At 42.9% G+C, this 12,360-nt stretch overlaps 1 protein-coding gene across 1 annotated transcript; it reads left to right on the forward strand.

The window, feature by feature from the left end:
* Positions 1–7,889: 7,889 nt before the first annotated feature.
* LOC138358742 (uncharacterized) lies at positions 7,890–12,033 on the forward strand. The gene is made up of 3 exons (XM_069316910.1): positions 7,890–7,938; positions 8,427–8,543; positions 11,531–12,033. Exons 1-3 carry the CDS (start codon positions 7,890–7,892, stop codon positions 12,031–12,033), a joined length of 669 nt encoding a protein of 222 aa, XP_069173011.1.
* Positions 12,034–12,360: the final 327 nt, after the last annotated feature.

A 12,360-nucleotide genomic window follows, 5' to 3' on the forward strand; every position in this document is an offset into this window, starting at 1 on the left:
GATTATATCGTGTGGACTTATGGGTATGATTGTGATGGGTGGGCTGGTGGGTATGATTGAGTCGGGAGTAGGAATTCGAGCAATAATTTCAATTTTATCGGCGATTGCTCGTAGGCGAAGTAAAATTTCCAGTGAATATCCGTTATTGCTCGTAAGTGAAGTAGAGTTTCACGTGAATCACAATTATTTCTCGTAGTCGTAATAAAATTTATCATGAGAAACAGTTGTTGCTCGTAGGCAGAGTAAAATTTTCCCAGGAGATTAAACAGCATACTTCCGTCATCCCTAATTTTCAATGACATCAGTCAGCCAGTCTTCACCCTCCCTCAATCAGTCAATTTTCAATGATAATATATTAAATCCCATTTGCAATTATTTAATCCCCTTTACAAAAATGTATTATTTCTATCAAACAGTCTGTTAATTGTATACTAAATATAAAAAGGAAATTGCAGAATAGCTGTTGGAACCATAGAGTATATCCTATTTATTTGCACCAGAGTTGAACCAATCATTAACAGCTGCCATGAAATTATATAAAACTGCAGAAAACCCGTACATAAGCCGCAAGGAAAATAGCACAATGCTCACACCTGTATTTACCAATGTCATACCTAATGTTAAATAAATACCTTATTGTTACCCCTTAGATTCATCCACTTCAAGCATGTCACCAATATAAAACTGCAGAAGCCCCAATCAATAACCCCTTTTATACCTATTCATTCACTCTTTGCCTAACTATGTAATCAATCAGAATGTGCTTTAATATACTTACTAAGCTCTCTCATCTCATTTTTCTCGTGCAATGTATCTTTATCATTTATAAATTCTGATAGAAGTTACCTACTTAAAATTATCTGCTAGATTAAGGACCTGCCCGAAACGCTGCGCGTACTAGTGGCTTTACAAGAGTGTAAATACTGTACTATCCAATGTATTCTCACAAACCCAATGTACCTTCTTGTATATATATATAAATAAATAAATAAAGAAATAAAGAAATAAATAACTATAGAATAGTTTATTTGTTCAAATTCTTTAAGAAGAGACCAATTAAATTGTAAGAAAGATTGTTATTGCCCTCAGACAAAGATCACATATATGTACCTAATATTTTAAATTGAAGCCAAAGATGGTTTATTGAGCAAAAGAAAAAAGTGAAACAGCCTACCTCCTATTCATATGAAACAAAGGAAATAACACAGTGTCTGAACCCACAAGTGTCTCACTCATTTTAGGAATAATCAGAGGGCACTAAGTATCATTCAGGATGACAACATGAGAACAGAAACGAATAAGGCGAAAGGTATCAAAAGTATAAGTATCGATTCACCAAGAATTCTATCAAGGGACGATCGGGCAGCAAGATAGACGTTCGTCCTGGAAGTTAGGACATTCAACAAGGTAAGCACGACCATAAGAGAGACAATGCAGTTTGGACAATAAGAAGCAGTGTGGCGCTTCATTAAGTGACCGTGAGTTAAGCGTGTATGGCCAATGCACAACCTTGCCAGAGCCATTTCCCACCGCCGGTTATGGTGGTAGGAGGAAGGCCAAGAGGAGACACACTACTCTTAAGGGCACACAGTTTGTTACCAGTAACAGAAGACCAGCAACCCTGCCATTGGGCAAGGATGGAGGAATGAATAAATGGGGAAAAGTCAGAATAAGGAATATCTTTATGGGAAATAGGAAAAGTGTGGATAGCTTCCTTAGCATCAGTGTCCATACGTTCATTTAGGGACACACACCAGTTTGCTTGGGAACCCCACAAAACTCCACTATCCTAAATCTACTGGAGGTCAGAAACAGCCAATGCTGAATCTCGACAACCGCCAGATGGACTAGATTAAAGGACTCCAGAGCCATGAGGGCACTGCGAGAGTATACTACAACAACAAAGCAGGATTGACAGTGAGAAAGCAGTTGACGAAGAGCATTGGGAACAGCATAAAGTTCTGCCGTGAAGATGGTAGTCTCCGGAGGAAGGCGATACATATTGGTGTGGTCATGAAAAACAACAGAGAAGCCTACACCGTGTGCAGACTTAGACCCATCGGTGAAGACGGAAATTGAGCGGGAGTGTGAAAAAAAGTGTTCAAGAAAAAGGCGTTTCAGAACAGAAGGAGGGGTAAAAGCTTTAGTCACTTGGGTCAGGATTTAACAAAACGTAGGAAGGGGGACCCTCCACGGGGGCAAGGATGGAACAAGATGATGAGAAATATAGGTAACACTAACCGAAAGAAATTTTTTTAGGCGAGTCTCCCGTACAGAAAGAGGGAGGTGATGAAGAGGAACAAAGACCACAGGAGAGGCAAAAGTCAAACCACGACATGGCGAGAGTGAGGGTGTTGTAAGGACCGCACAAGATAGCGAAGACAGTAGCGATTACGGCGGTCCATTAGAGACAGGACGCCGGTTTTAACATACAGGCTGAGAATAGGAGTCAAACGAAAGGCACCAGAACTGAGGAGTAACCCAGTATGGTGCAGAGCATCAAAACGGCGAGAAGTAGAAGGAGAAGCAGATAAGTAAGCAGGGCAACCATAATCGATTTTAGACAGAACGAGAGAAGAATGTAAAGTGAGGAGCGTGCGCCTATCAGCTCCCCAAAAAGTATGGGACACGACCTTACGAGGTGAAGGACCTCAGAGCATTCAACACGAAGGCAAGAGATATGGGACGACCAAGAAAAACGAGTGTCAAAGATTAGCCCCAAAAGCTTAGCAGAATCATTGTACTAAAGGGGATTACCATAAAACGACAGAGGGGAACCTGCTTCCTGAGTAAAATTCATAGCACAAGTTTTAGTAGTAGAGAACCTGAAGCCATGATTGGTGGCCCAAGACGACACGGCATCAATTGCAAGTTGAAGCCGCCGTTGAAAGAAAGGCGAATCATCACCTCGACAGCAGAGGGTAAGATCGCAGACATAGAGAGCGAAGAAGATGCCAGAAGGAATGGAGGAAAGAAGACCATTGAGGGCCACCAGAAAAAAGAGAAGTGCTCAGAACACTGCCTTCGGGGTACACCTTCGCATTGCCAAAAAGAGGCAGAGAGAGTGGTACCAAGCCTCACTCTAAAGAAATGACTAAAGAGCAACTGTTGGAGGATGAGAGGGAGATTACCATGAAGGCCAAAAGAACGAAGTTGGGACAGAATATGGAATCTCAGAATGATGTCATAAGCTTTTTCCAAGTCAAAAAGGAGATATTCACAGCAAAAACAGTGCGAATATAGACCTCCAAGTTGACAAAAACATCAGTCGTGCTACGGCACCTGCGAGAACCAAATTGAGAAGGGGAGAGGTGATAGAATTCCAAGAATCACGTCAGACGGACATTGACCATAAGTTCAAAGAGTTTGCAGACGCAACTCGTGAGGGCAATAGGGCGAAGTCCTTAGGGGATTTCCTCAGAGACCCCGGTGTCTGAATAGGGAGAACAGCCGCATCGGCTCACCATAGCCCGTGCTACTTGGAATTTTTTGTTCCAAGTAGCAAATCTTAAACAACAACTAAAACAGCCGCATCAAGCCACCCTTCAGGGACTGACGACGAGTCCCAGACACGGTTATGTAGATCCAGTAATTAATTAAACGTGCATTGAGAGAGATGGCGAAACATTTCATAATGAATGTCATCCGAGCCTACTGCCGTAGAACTGCAGAGGGCTAGAGCAGACTGAAGTTTTGAGAAAGAGAGGGGATTGTTATAGGGAAGTCGGAGATGAGTGCGGAAATTTAAGAGATGAGATTCAAGAACAGGCTTATGAAGAAGGATGGATTAAGAAAGGTGAAAACCGGAGCTAATAGTCGAAAAGGGGGAACCCAGTTCAGTCGAGACCTGCAACGGGTCCGCCACAGGAGTACCACGGAGATGAAGGACCGGCGAGACATCTGGAACAAACTTACCCATTATCTCGCGGATTTTCTTTCAGACCTACGGCAGAGGAGTTTCGGACGTAATAGTGGAGACATGCGATTTCCATCTCTAACGTTTATCTGTACGGATGGTCCTATGGGACACAGCACTCGCCTTCGAGAACAAAATAAAAGAATCAGCCGTCTGCTGGCGTCGGTGTTTCTTCCAGGCTGCACACCTAGAGTGAACAGCCCGAGCACAGTCGCATTCCACCAGGGAACAAATTTCAGCGTGCCCCGGGAGGTAGAGCGAGGCTTAGAGCAGAGGGCAGCGTCGAATAAATAATGTCATGAAAATGGAGGGGGGGCTCGAGGGAGAGACAGAGTGGAAAGGACGGAGACAGTAGCATGGAGGATGAATAGGTTCCAGTCAGCCTTGGCAAACTGCCACCTAGGGAAGGAAAGGGGGAGGGTGAAAAGATAAAAAAAGGTAGCAAGGACGGGGAAATGGTCACTGTTATGGAGGTCATCAAGAACCTGTCACGTGAAATCTAAGTAAAGAGACGATGAGCAGAGAGAAAGATCAAAACGGGAAAGGGCGCTAGTGCGGGAGTCCACGTATGGAGTGCGGAATGAAGAGAGGACAAACGATTCGAGAAGGGCCCCGGGTGTTTGTCAGAACATCACCCCAGAGGGTATACCGACAGTTCAAACCACCCAACAGGACCACAGTAGGATTACCAGACTTCTTACTTTTTAGTTGTAAGGAGTTCAATAGGTACTTAAGATCAGGAGGAGAAAGCAGGACATTTGGGGGAGATAAATGGAACAGCCCGTATACCATTTACTCCCAAAGATACAGGCTGGAAAACATTGGATAGGCGACTGAAAAAGTAGGGGGGACGAATGGAATATCAGAACAAATCAAGAGAGCAGTAGAGTTATGGGCCCCAGCAAAAGCTGGGGGCAGGAGAGAAAGAAATAACTATGTAAATGACCAGGACAAGCACCATGCATCGGCTACTGGAGACATACACAAAGCGGTGAAAACTGTGTAATCAGAAGTTGGAGTTTATGAAAGTTTGAATGAAATCCACGAATATTCCATTGAAGAATAGTCATTGTCAAAAGGAAAGAGAACAATGAAGAAACGAAGGTAAAGAAGAACACAGCATATTAAAGAAGATCAGGATTAGTGAAATCAGGGTTAGGGGGAATGAGTAAACTTAGTAAGGACGGTGGAGTTAAGGGAGCAGAAGGACAGATCAGAGGCGGATGGACAGGGCCCGGAGTAGGAGACAACGCAGAGGTGGTGGTCAAGAACAGCAAGGGGAAGGGGGGCAGAAACAGGGAAGCATACCCCAGCAATGGCAGCAACCAAGACAGAATCGGGGGCTAAAGGAACCTCTATAGCTGGGACAGTGGGCCTGACCACCGAAATGGAAGGGGACGCCATGATAGAGTCAGAGGGGAGGGGGCGGGGTAGAAAGTGATGCCTTCTAACCCGCTGGGGAGGAGGAAGAAGAGGAGCCAGGCTTACGTTTCTGATTCAAAGAGACAGGTGTTCCAGCAACAACGTACTGGGCGATAGACTCAATTGTCTCAACAGGAGAAGAACGGGAGCGAACAACATAAAGATTGCTGGGACGACGATGGACAGAACAGCCTGGACAGACAAGCAGCATGGAAGGCCAAGAGACATGAGGGAGGATTGGGATGAACGATCGGGGAGAGATGGGAAACAAGACATAGGAGACATGGCAGACTGGGAAAGAAAGGGGGGAAACAACAGATGGAGAACCAAGAGGGGACCCTTGGGTCAAAACGTAAATGAACAGGGGGAGGAGGCAGAGGGCGTATTCGGGTCTAAGGCCTGGAAACGGTTATGAGACTGAGAAAGAAGGGAAGGGCGAGGAGAGGTGGAACGCAACACACAAGCATAAAATATGCCAGCGAAAGGATTAAGGTAGCAGACTTGGCTTCTCGCCTCAGGAAAAGACAAACGATTGCAGTGTTTCAAATTGAGGGCGGCTTCCTCAAATTTGTAGTGGATACACGCGCGTGAGAAGGTGGGGTGGGCGTCACCGCAATTGAGGCAGTGAGCCTGGGGAGAAGAGCACTCTGTAGTTTCTTAGAGTGACCTGAAGCCCCACACATGGGCTATAGAGACTAAGCACTTGTGCATTTGAGGGCACCATGACCGAATTTCCAGCACTTATTGCAAAGTCTAGGAGAAGGAATGTACTCCTGAACGGAGCATCTGGCACCAGGAAGACATTTAGAAGGCGGAAAATTTCTACTATCAAAAGGGATTTTCACAACTCAAAGGGGCTGAGGACGACGACACCGAAGGGGTCGAGTGAACGTGTCCACCTGGAGGACAGGATGGCCTTGGGCTTCAAAGATGTGTTTAATATCCTAGTGGCAGTCTCTTAGGTCCCTGACACCAGTCGCAACATGGTGCAGAAGGAGAACAGTGCCAACACTGGCATTTAACCGAGCGTTTTTGGAGACTAAAATGGGGTCTCCCCAATGCTGGACAATGTGGGGTGAGCGGATAGCTGCATCCTGAGAAAGAGCAGCAATGACACGTGTAAAGAGACGGGCGGGGTTATAAGTAACAGAGGCATCTACCGAATTAGCAAAGTGTTTATGGAGGGATAAATCGTAAGGAGGTGTAGAATCCAGACAGTTGAGATCAAAGTATTTAGTCCACATAGGAGGACCAAACAAGTCGTGGTACATATTAGTATGGGAAAGAATTGTGCGAGTTCGGACATGGCAGGGTCGGCGTTGAGAACCCTGAGAGAGAGAGAAGGTAAAAGGCACAGTAGGCACAATGAGAGACGGTGACGTGCCAGGGGACGAGCTGGTCATCACTGGGGGCTTGGGGCTCGACCCTACCACAGAGGAGGGAGGGGAGCGGGAGAGGGGGAAAGAGCCTGGTCTGGGCTCAATGCAGTTGGGGCTACAGAGCCTAGTCTTGCATCACAGTCCGACTCAGGGGGCCTGGTCGCCAATCACATGAGCCTGGGTAAGAGAGGTCGTTTCGGTTTCCATATATAATTAATTTTAAAAAGTCTGGGTCCTGGAACCAAGGGATACCACCTACCAAGGCAGCCAGGGATTTCGAGCGTGGGCCAGTGCAGGAAGGTGTGCGTCGTCCCCAGTGGTCCCCCCTCTTTATAACAGGGGGGAGTCCTACTGTCCCAAAGAGTCCCTACTGTCCCTACGAGTCCCAAAGAGGGGGCAGGAGTGGGGAGGCGAAGGCACCCCTCACCAGTCCCAGGGAGGTATACGTGAGCCCCTCACCACAACAAGACAACACCATAGAGGGGTCATTTTAGCATTAACATCTCTGAGCTTCCCGCAAGATCATGACACAGTGCACATTGAAATTTCCAAACCAACAACATACATGTATTTTAAACATATATAATAATAAAAAAAACAACCCGTCCTGTAACACTGTTCAGGGATTTACTTTTATCCTCACTCTCTAGTAATCGTTCCCCAACTTCCAAAAACATCTCTCCACACAACATAGTAACATTAATTCCGCTCTACTATATCAAATTTTTGTTCAATGAATTCTCAAATCTTCTATAATTTATGAAAAGCGATATACACAACAGTTTTCAATAGTAAGTCACAGTACATATATTGTGTGGCATTGTCATTAACACCAAGGGGTTTTGTGTCATCCAGTGAGGTGTGTAACATCACTGGCGGCCCAATAAGGTCTTGTTTCCTTGCTGAGATTATCAACCCTACCCCAACTAACCTAAAACAGACAAACAAATTCACACACACTTACTCAGACACTAGATCCATTACTCATTTGCAACAAAGATCTTAAAGCTACGAGATGTATTTGGAGCCATTATTCATGGCATTAAAGTCTTCAAAGTTAGCAGATATAATAATCTTTAAAAGGTGAGGCGGTAAGACTAAACAAACTTAATCTAACCTCAACAAAAATATAAAGAACAAACAAGCAAAACTAAAAAAAATTCTCGAACATCATGCGACCCAAATGTCGTTCCAAGATTCATATATCTGGCAACTTAGCATGTAAGCTGTCCTCACACCCATCTCTCAGTTCATGGGTTTGTCTCTCTCAGACCTTCACAGCTAGTGCATGTAGCCAGCGCCACTCCTGGGCAATCTCCAAACCTCTGTGTCTCACATTAGCTATACTCAGCCATGGAATCATGTTCTTTCTGCAATGGGCTAAAGCAAAAACAATTGCACCTATGCAAGGTTCAGTGTTAAGAATGTCATACGTCATATATGGCTAACGCATGGTGTGAGTGTGTTATAAGTTGTCCACAGTGTAATGTCATCCCTTGCAGGCATTATGACAAGATCTGTGTCACATGCTCCAAAGTGTTTTGTGTCATCCATTACTATTTATATTATATTATTATTAAATGTAAAATTAACTCTCCTGCAATAGTATTCATATAAATTATAATAATATTTCATTTTATTTAAATTAACAACAGAAGAAATTAATTTTACAAATCAAATTATATGTGAAAAGTTAATTTAATCTGCAGGTTGCATCCACGAAGTCTGGCCATTCTGCCTGTATTTGGAAGAAGATGCTGAGTCTTCTACCAGTTCTGGTTCAGGGGCTTTAGAAGCTTCTCCCTCTCACAGCATTCAATTGAAAAGTAAATCTTTCATTATTACCATTATTCCCCATTATTTACAAGTTACATTATTAAAATTAATTTATTATCATTGTCAATTATTTCAAATATTAATTAAGTTTATATTTGTAGGGTTGCCAATTCAGCAGATAGTGGAGGAATATCCTCGTGGAGGAGGTACCTGGGAGTTAGACAGCTGCTAAGGGCTACTTCTTGGGGATGTGTGTGTGTGTGTGTGTGTGAAAATTAGGATTAAGTACTTGGCCAAAACGCTATGCATGCAAATATTTAATATGGTAGAGATGATTTAATGTTATTATGTTGTGTGGAGAGATGTTTTTGGAAGTTAATGAGGTGTAGAAGAATTACCAGAAAGTAAGAACAAAATGAAATGCAGGGGGGGAACGGTTGTTTTTGAGTATTATATATGTTTAAAATATATGTATGTTGTTGGTTTGGTTTGGAAATTTCAACATGCATTGTGTCATGATCTTGCAGGGAGCTCAGAAATGTTAATGTTAAAATGAGTGAGACACTTGTGGGTTCAGACTTTGTCTTATCTTCTTTGTTTAATATGAATAGGAGGTAGGCTGTTTCATTTATTCTTTTGCTCAATAAGCCATATTTGGCTATACACTAAAATATTAGGTATAAATATGTAATCTTTTCCTGAGGGCAATAACAATCTTTCTTACAATTTAATTGGTCTCCACTAAAATATTTTAAACAAATACGCTATTCTATAGTTAGGCGAAGAGTGAATAAATGGGTATAAAAAGGGATATTATTAGGGTCTTCAACAGTTTTAAATTGGTGACATGCTTGAAGTGGATGAATCTAAGGGGTAACAATAGGGTATTTATTTAACATTAGGTAAGACATTGGTAAATACAGATGTGAGCATTGAGCTATTTTCCTTGCTTTTTATGTATGGGCCTTCTGCAGTTTTATTTAATTTCACGGCAGCGGTTAATGATTTGTTCAACACGGGTGCAAATAAATAGAAGATACTATATGGTCCCAACAGCTCTTCTGCAATTTCATTCTTATGATTAATATACAATTAACTGATGTTTTAGAAGAAGCACTCAATCTTTGTAATGGGATTAAATAAAAGATAATTGAAAATGGTATTTAATATGCAATAATTAAAGATGGACTGATTGAGGGACGATGAAGACTGGCTGGCTAATGACGTCATTGAAAAATTAGAAGGAAGGGTGCTGTTTAATCTCTTTGGGAATTTTAACTTTACCTATGAGCAATACCTGTTTAGCATTTGAAATTTTACTACGCCTATGAGCAATAACTGAGAAAACTGAACTAATTGCTCTTAGTCGTACTCTTCACTGCTGGTGGGTATGATTGTGATGAGTAGGTATGATTGTGATGAGTGGGTATGAATGTGACAGGTGGGCTGGTGGGTCTGATTGTGAAGGGTGAACTGGTGGGTATGATTGTGATGAGTGAGTATGATCGTAACAGGTGAACTAGTGGGTACGATGATGAGTGGCATGTGGGTTATGATGGTGAATGGCTGGCTGGTGGGTGTGAATAAGAGTGGCCTAGTGTTTATGATGGTGAAAGGAAGGCTGAAGGGTAAGATAATGGTGCTATATGGTAAATAGTAGATCCATTTTCTTTCTGCATGTTAGAAGTGCAGCAACATCATATGTTTCACAGCTAATTTTTCAATTTTGTTTTCTTTGTGGAAATATTGACTTTAAGACTAAACACTGATCATGAATCATTGCTTTGACTGCATATATCAGTTATATGCATCGCTCTCTCTCTTAATATTCGATAGGAATTAGTGTAGAAGAAAAAAATTGGGCAATTTCTGTCATAGGGACAGTGTCATCTACCAATGATTCATTGTCTTCTACCAGTGATACAGAGACATCTACCTGTGATACATATCGTAAGCAAAGGATTATGAACTAGTGATAGTGTCATCTGGTAGTGAAATAGTTACATCTACTAGTCGTACAGTGTCATCTGTCAGTTATACATTGTCATATGCTAGATGACATTTAAAATGTCTTCTGCCAGTAAATCAGCAGCATATGACCCACAAGTGACTTAGTGTTATCTTCTAATAATGCAGTATCATACATATCAGATATATACAGTTCCATCTACCAGTGATACATTATCATTCACCAGTGATACAGTGTCATCTACCTCTGATACATTGTCATATGCAGGAGAAATAGTGTAATCTATCAAGTGATTTGGTGTCATCTACCAGTGATTGTGTCTTCTGCCAATGGTAGTGTCATCTACCTGTAATATAGTGTAGCTTACCGGTGAAATAGATTCACCTCTCAGTTATAAAATGTCCTCTACAAGTGATAATGTAATCTACCAGTGATATAGTGTCATTTGCTAGTGATAAAGTGTCGTCTGCCAGTGATAGTGTCGTCTGCCAGTGATAGTGTCGTCTGCCAGTGATACAGTGTCGTCTGCCAGTGATAGTGTCGTCTGCCAGTGATACAGTGTCGTCTGCCAGTGATACAGTGTCGTCTGCCAGCGATACAGTGTCGTCTGCCAGTGATAGTGTCGTCTGCCAGTGATACAGTGTCGTCTGCCAGTGATACAGTGTCGTCTGCCAGTGATACAGTGTCGTCTGCCAGTGATACAGTGTCGTCTGCCAGTGATACAGTGTCGTCTGCCAGTGATACAGTGTCGTCTGCCAGTGATACAGTGTCGTCTGCCAGTGATACAGTGTCGTCTGCCAGTAATAGTGTCGTCTGCCAGTGATACAGTGTCGTCTCCCAGTGATACAGTGTCGTCTGCCAGTGATACAGTGTCGTCTGCCAGTGATAGTGTCGTCTGCCAGTGATACAGTGTCGTCTGCCAGTGATACAGTGTCGTCTGCCAGTGATACAGTGTCGTCTGCCAGTGATACAGTGTCGTCTCCCAGTGATACAGTGTCGTCTGCCAGTGATACAGTGTCGTCTGCCAGTAATAGTGTCGTCTGCCAGTGATACAGTGTCGTCTGCCAGTGATAGTGTCGTCTGCCAGTGATACAGTGTCGTCTGACAGTGATACAGTGTTGTGTGCTAGTGATACTTTGTCGTCTGCCAGTGATACAGTGTTGGGTGCTAGTGATACATTGTCGTCTGCCAGTGATACAGTGTTGGGTGCTAGTGATATATTGTCGTCTGCCAGTGATACATCGTCGTCTGCCAGTGATACAGTGTTGTGTGCAAGTGATACATTGTTGTCTACCAGTGATACAGTGTCGTCTGCCAGTGATACAGTGTTGTGTGCAAGTGATACATTGTCGTCTGCCAGTGATACATTGTCGTCTGCCAGTGATACAGTGTCGTCTGCCAGTGATACAGTGTCGTCTGCCAGTGATACAGTGTCGTCTGCCAGTGATACAGTGTCGTCTGCCAGTGATACAGTGTCGTCTGCCAGCGATACAGTGTCGTCTGCCAGCGATACAGTGTCGTCTATCATTGACACCGTATTACCTTCCAGTGATAGTGTCACGTGTCAGTGACATGGTGTCATCTACCAGTGACAAGTGCCACTTATCAGTGAAACAGTGTCAACTTTCAAATGATTCAGTGCTGTTTTGCAGGAATATATTACAGTTTGAATATATATGAACTGCATATATTACAGTTTTAATATATATGAGCTAAATATATTACAGTTTGAATATATATGAACCGAATGTATTACAGTTTGAATATATATGAACCGAATATATTACTGTTTAGGTAATGGTGGTTCGCAAAATGTCCATTTGGTCATCAACAATTTCATATTTTTTTCTGTCGAGTTTTTCAATCTCCCGAGCATTTGGGAACCCTAGCCAAATTAC

This window comes from Procambarus clarkii, chromosome 86, assembly GCF_040958095.1.
Source record: "Procambarus clarkii isolate CNS0578487 chromosome 86, FALCON_Pclarkii_2.0, whole genome shotgun sequence".
NCBI lineage: Eukaryota > Metazoa > Arthropoda > Malacostraca > Decapoda > Cambaridae > Procambarus > Procambarus clarkii.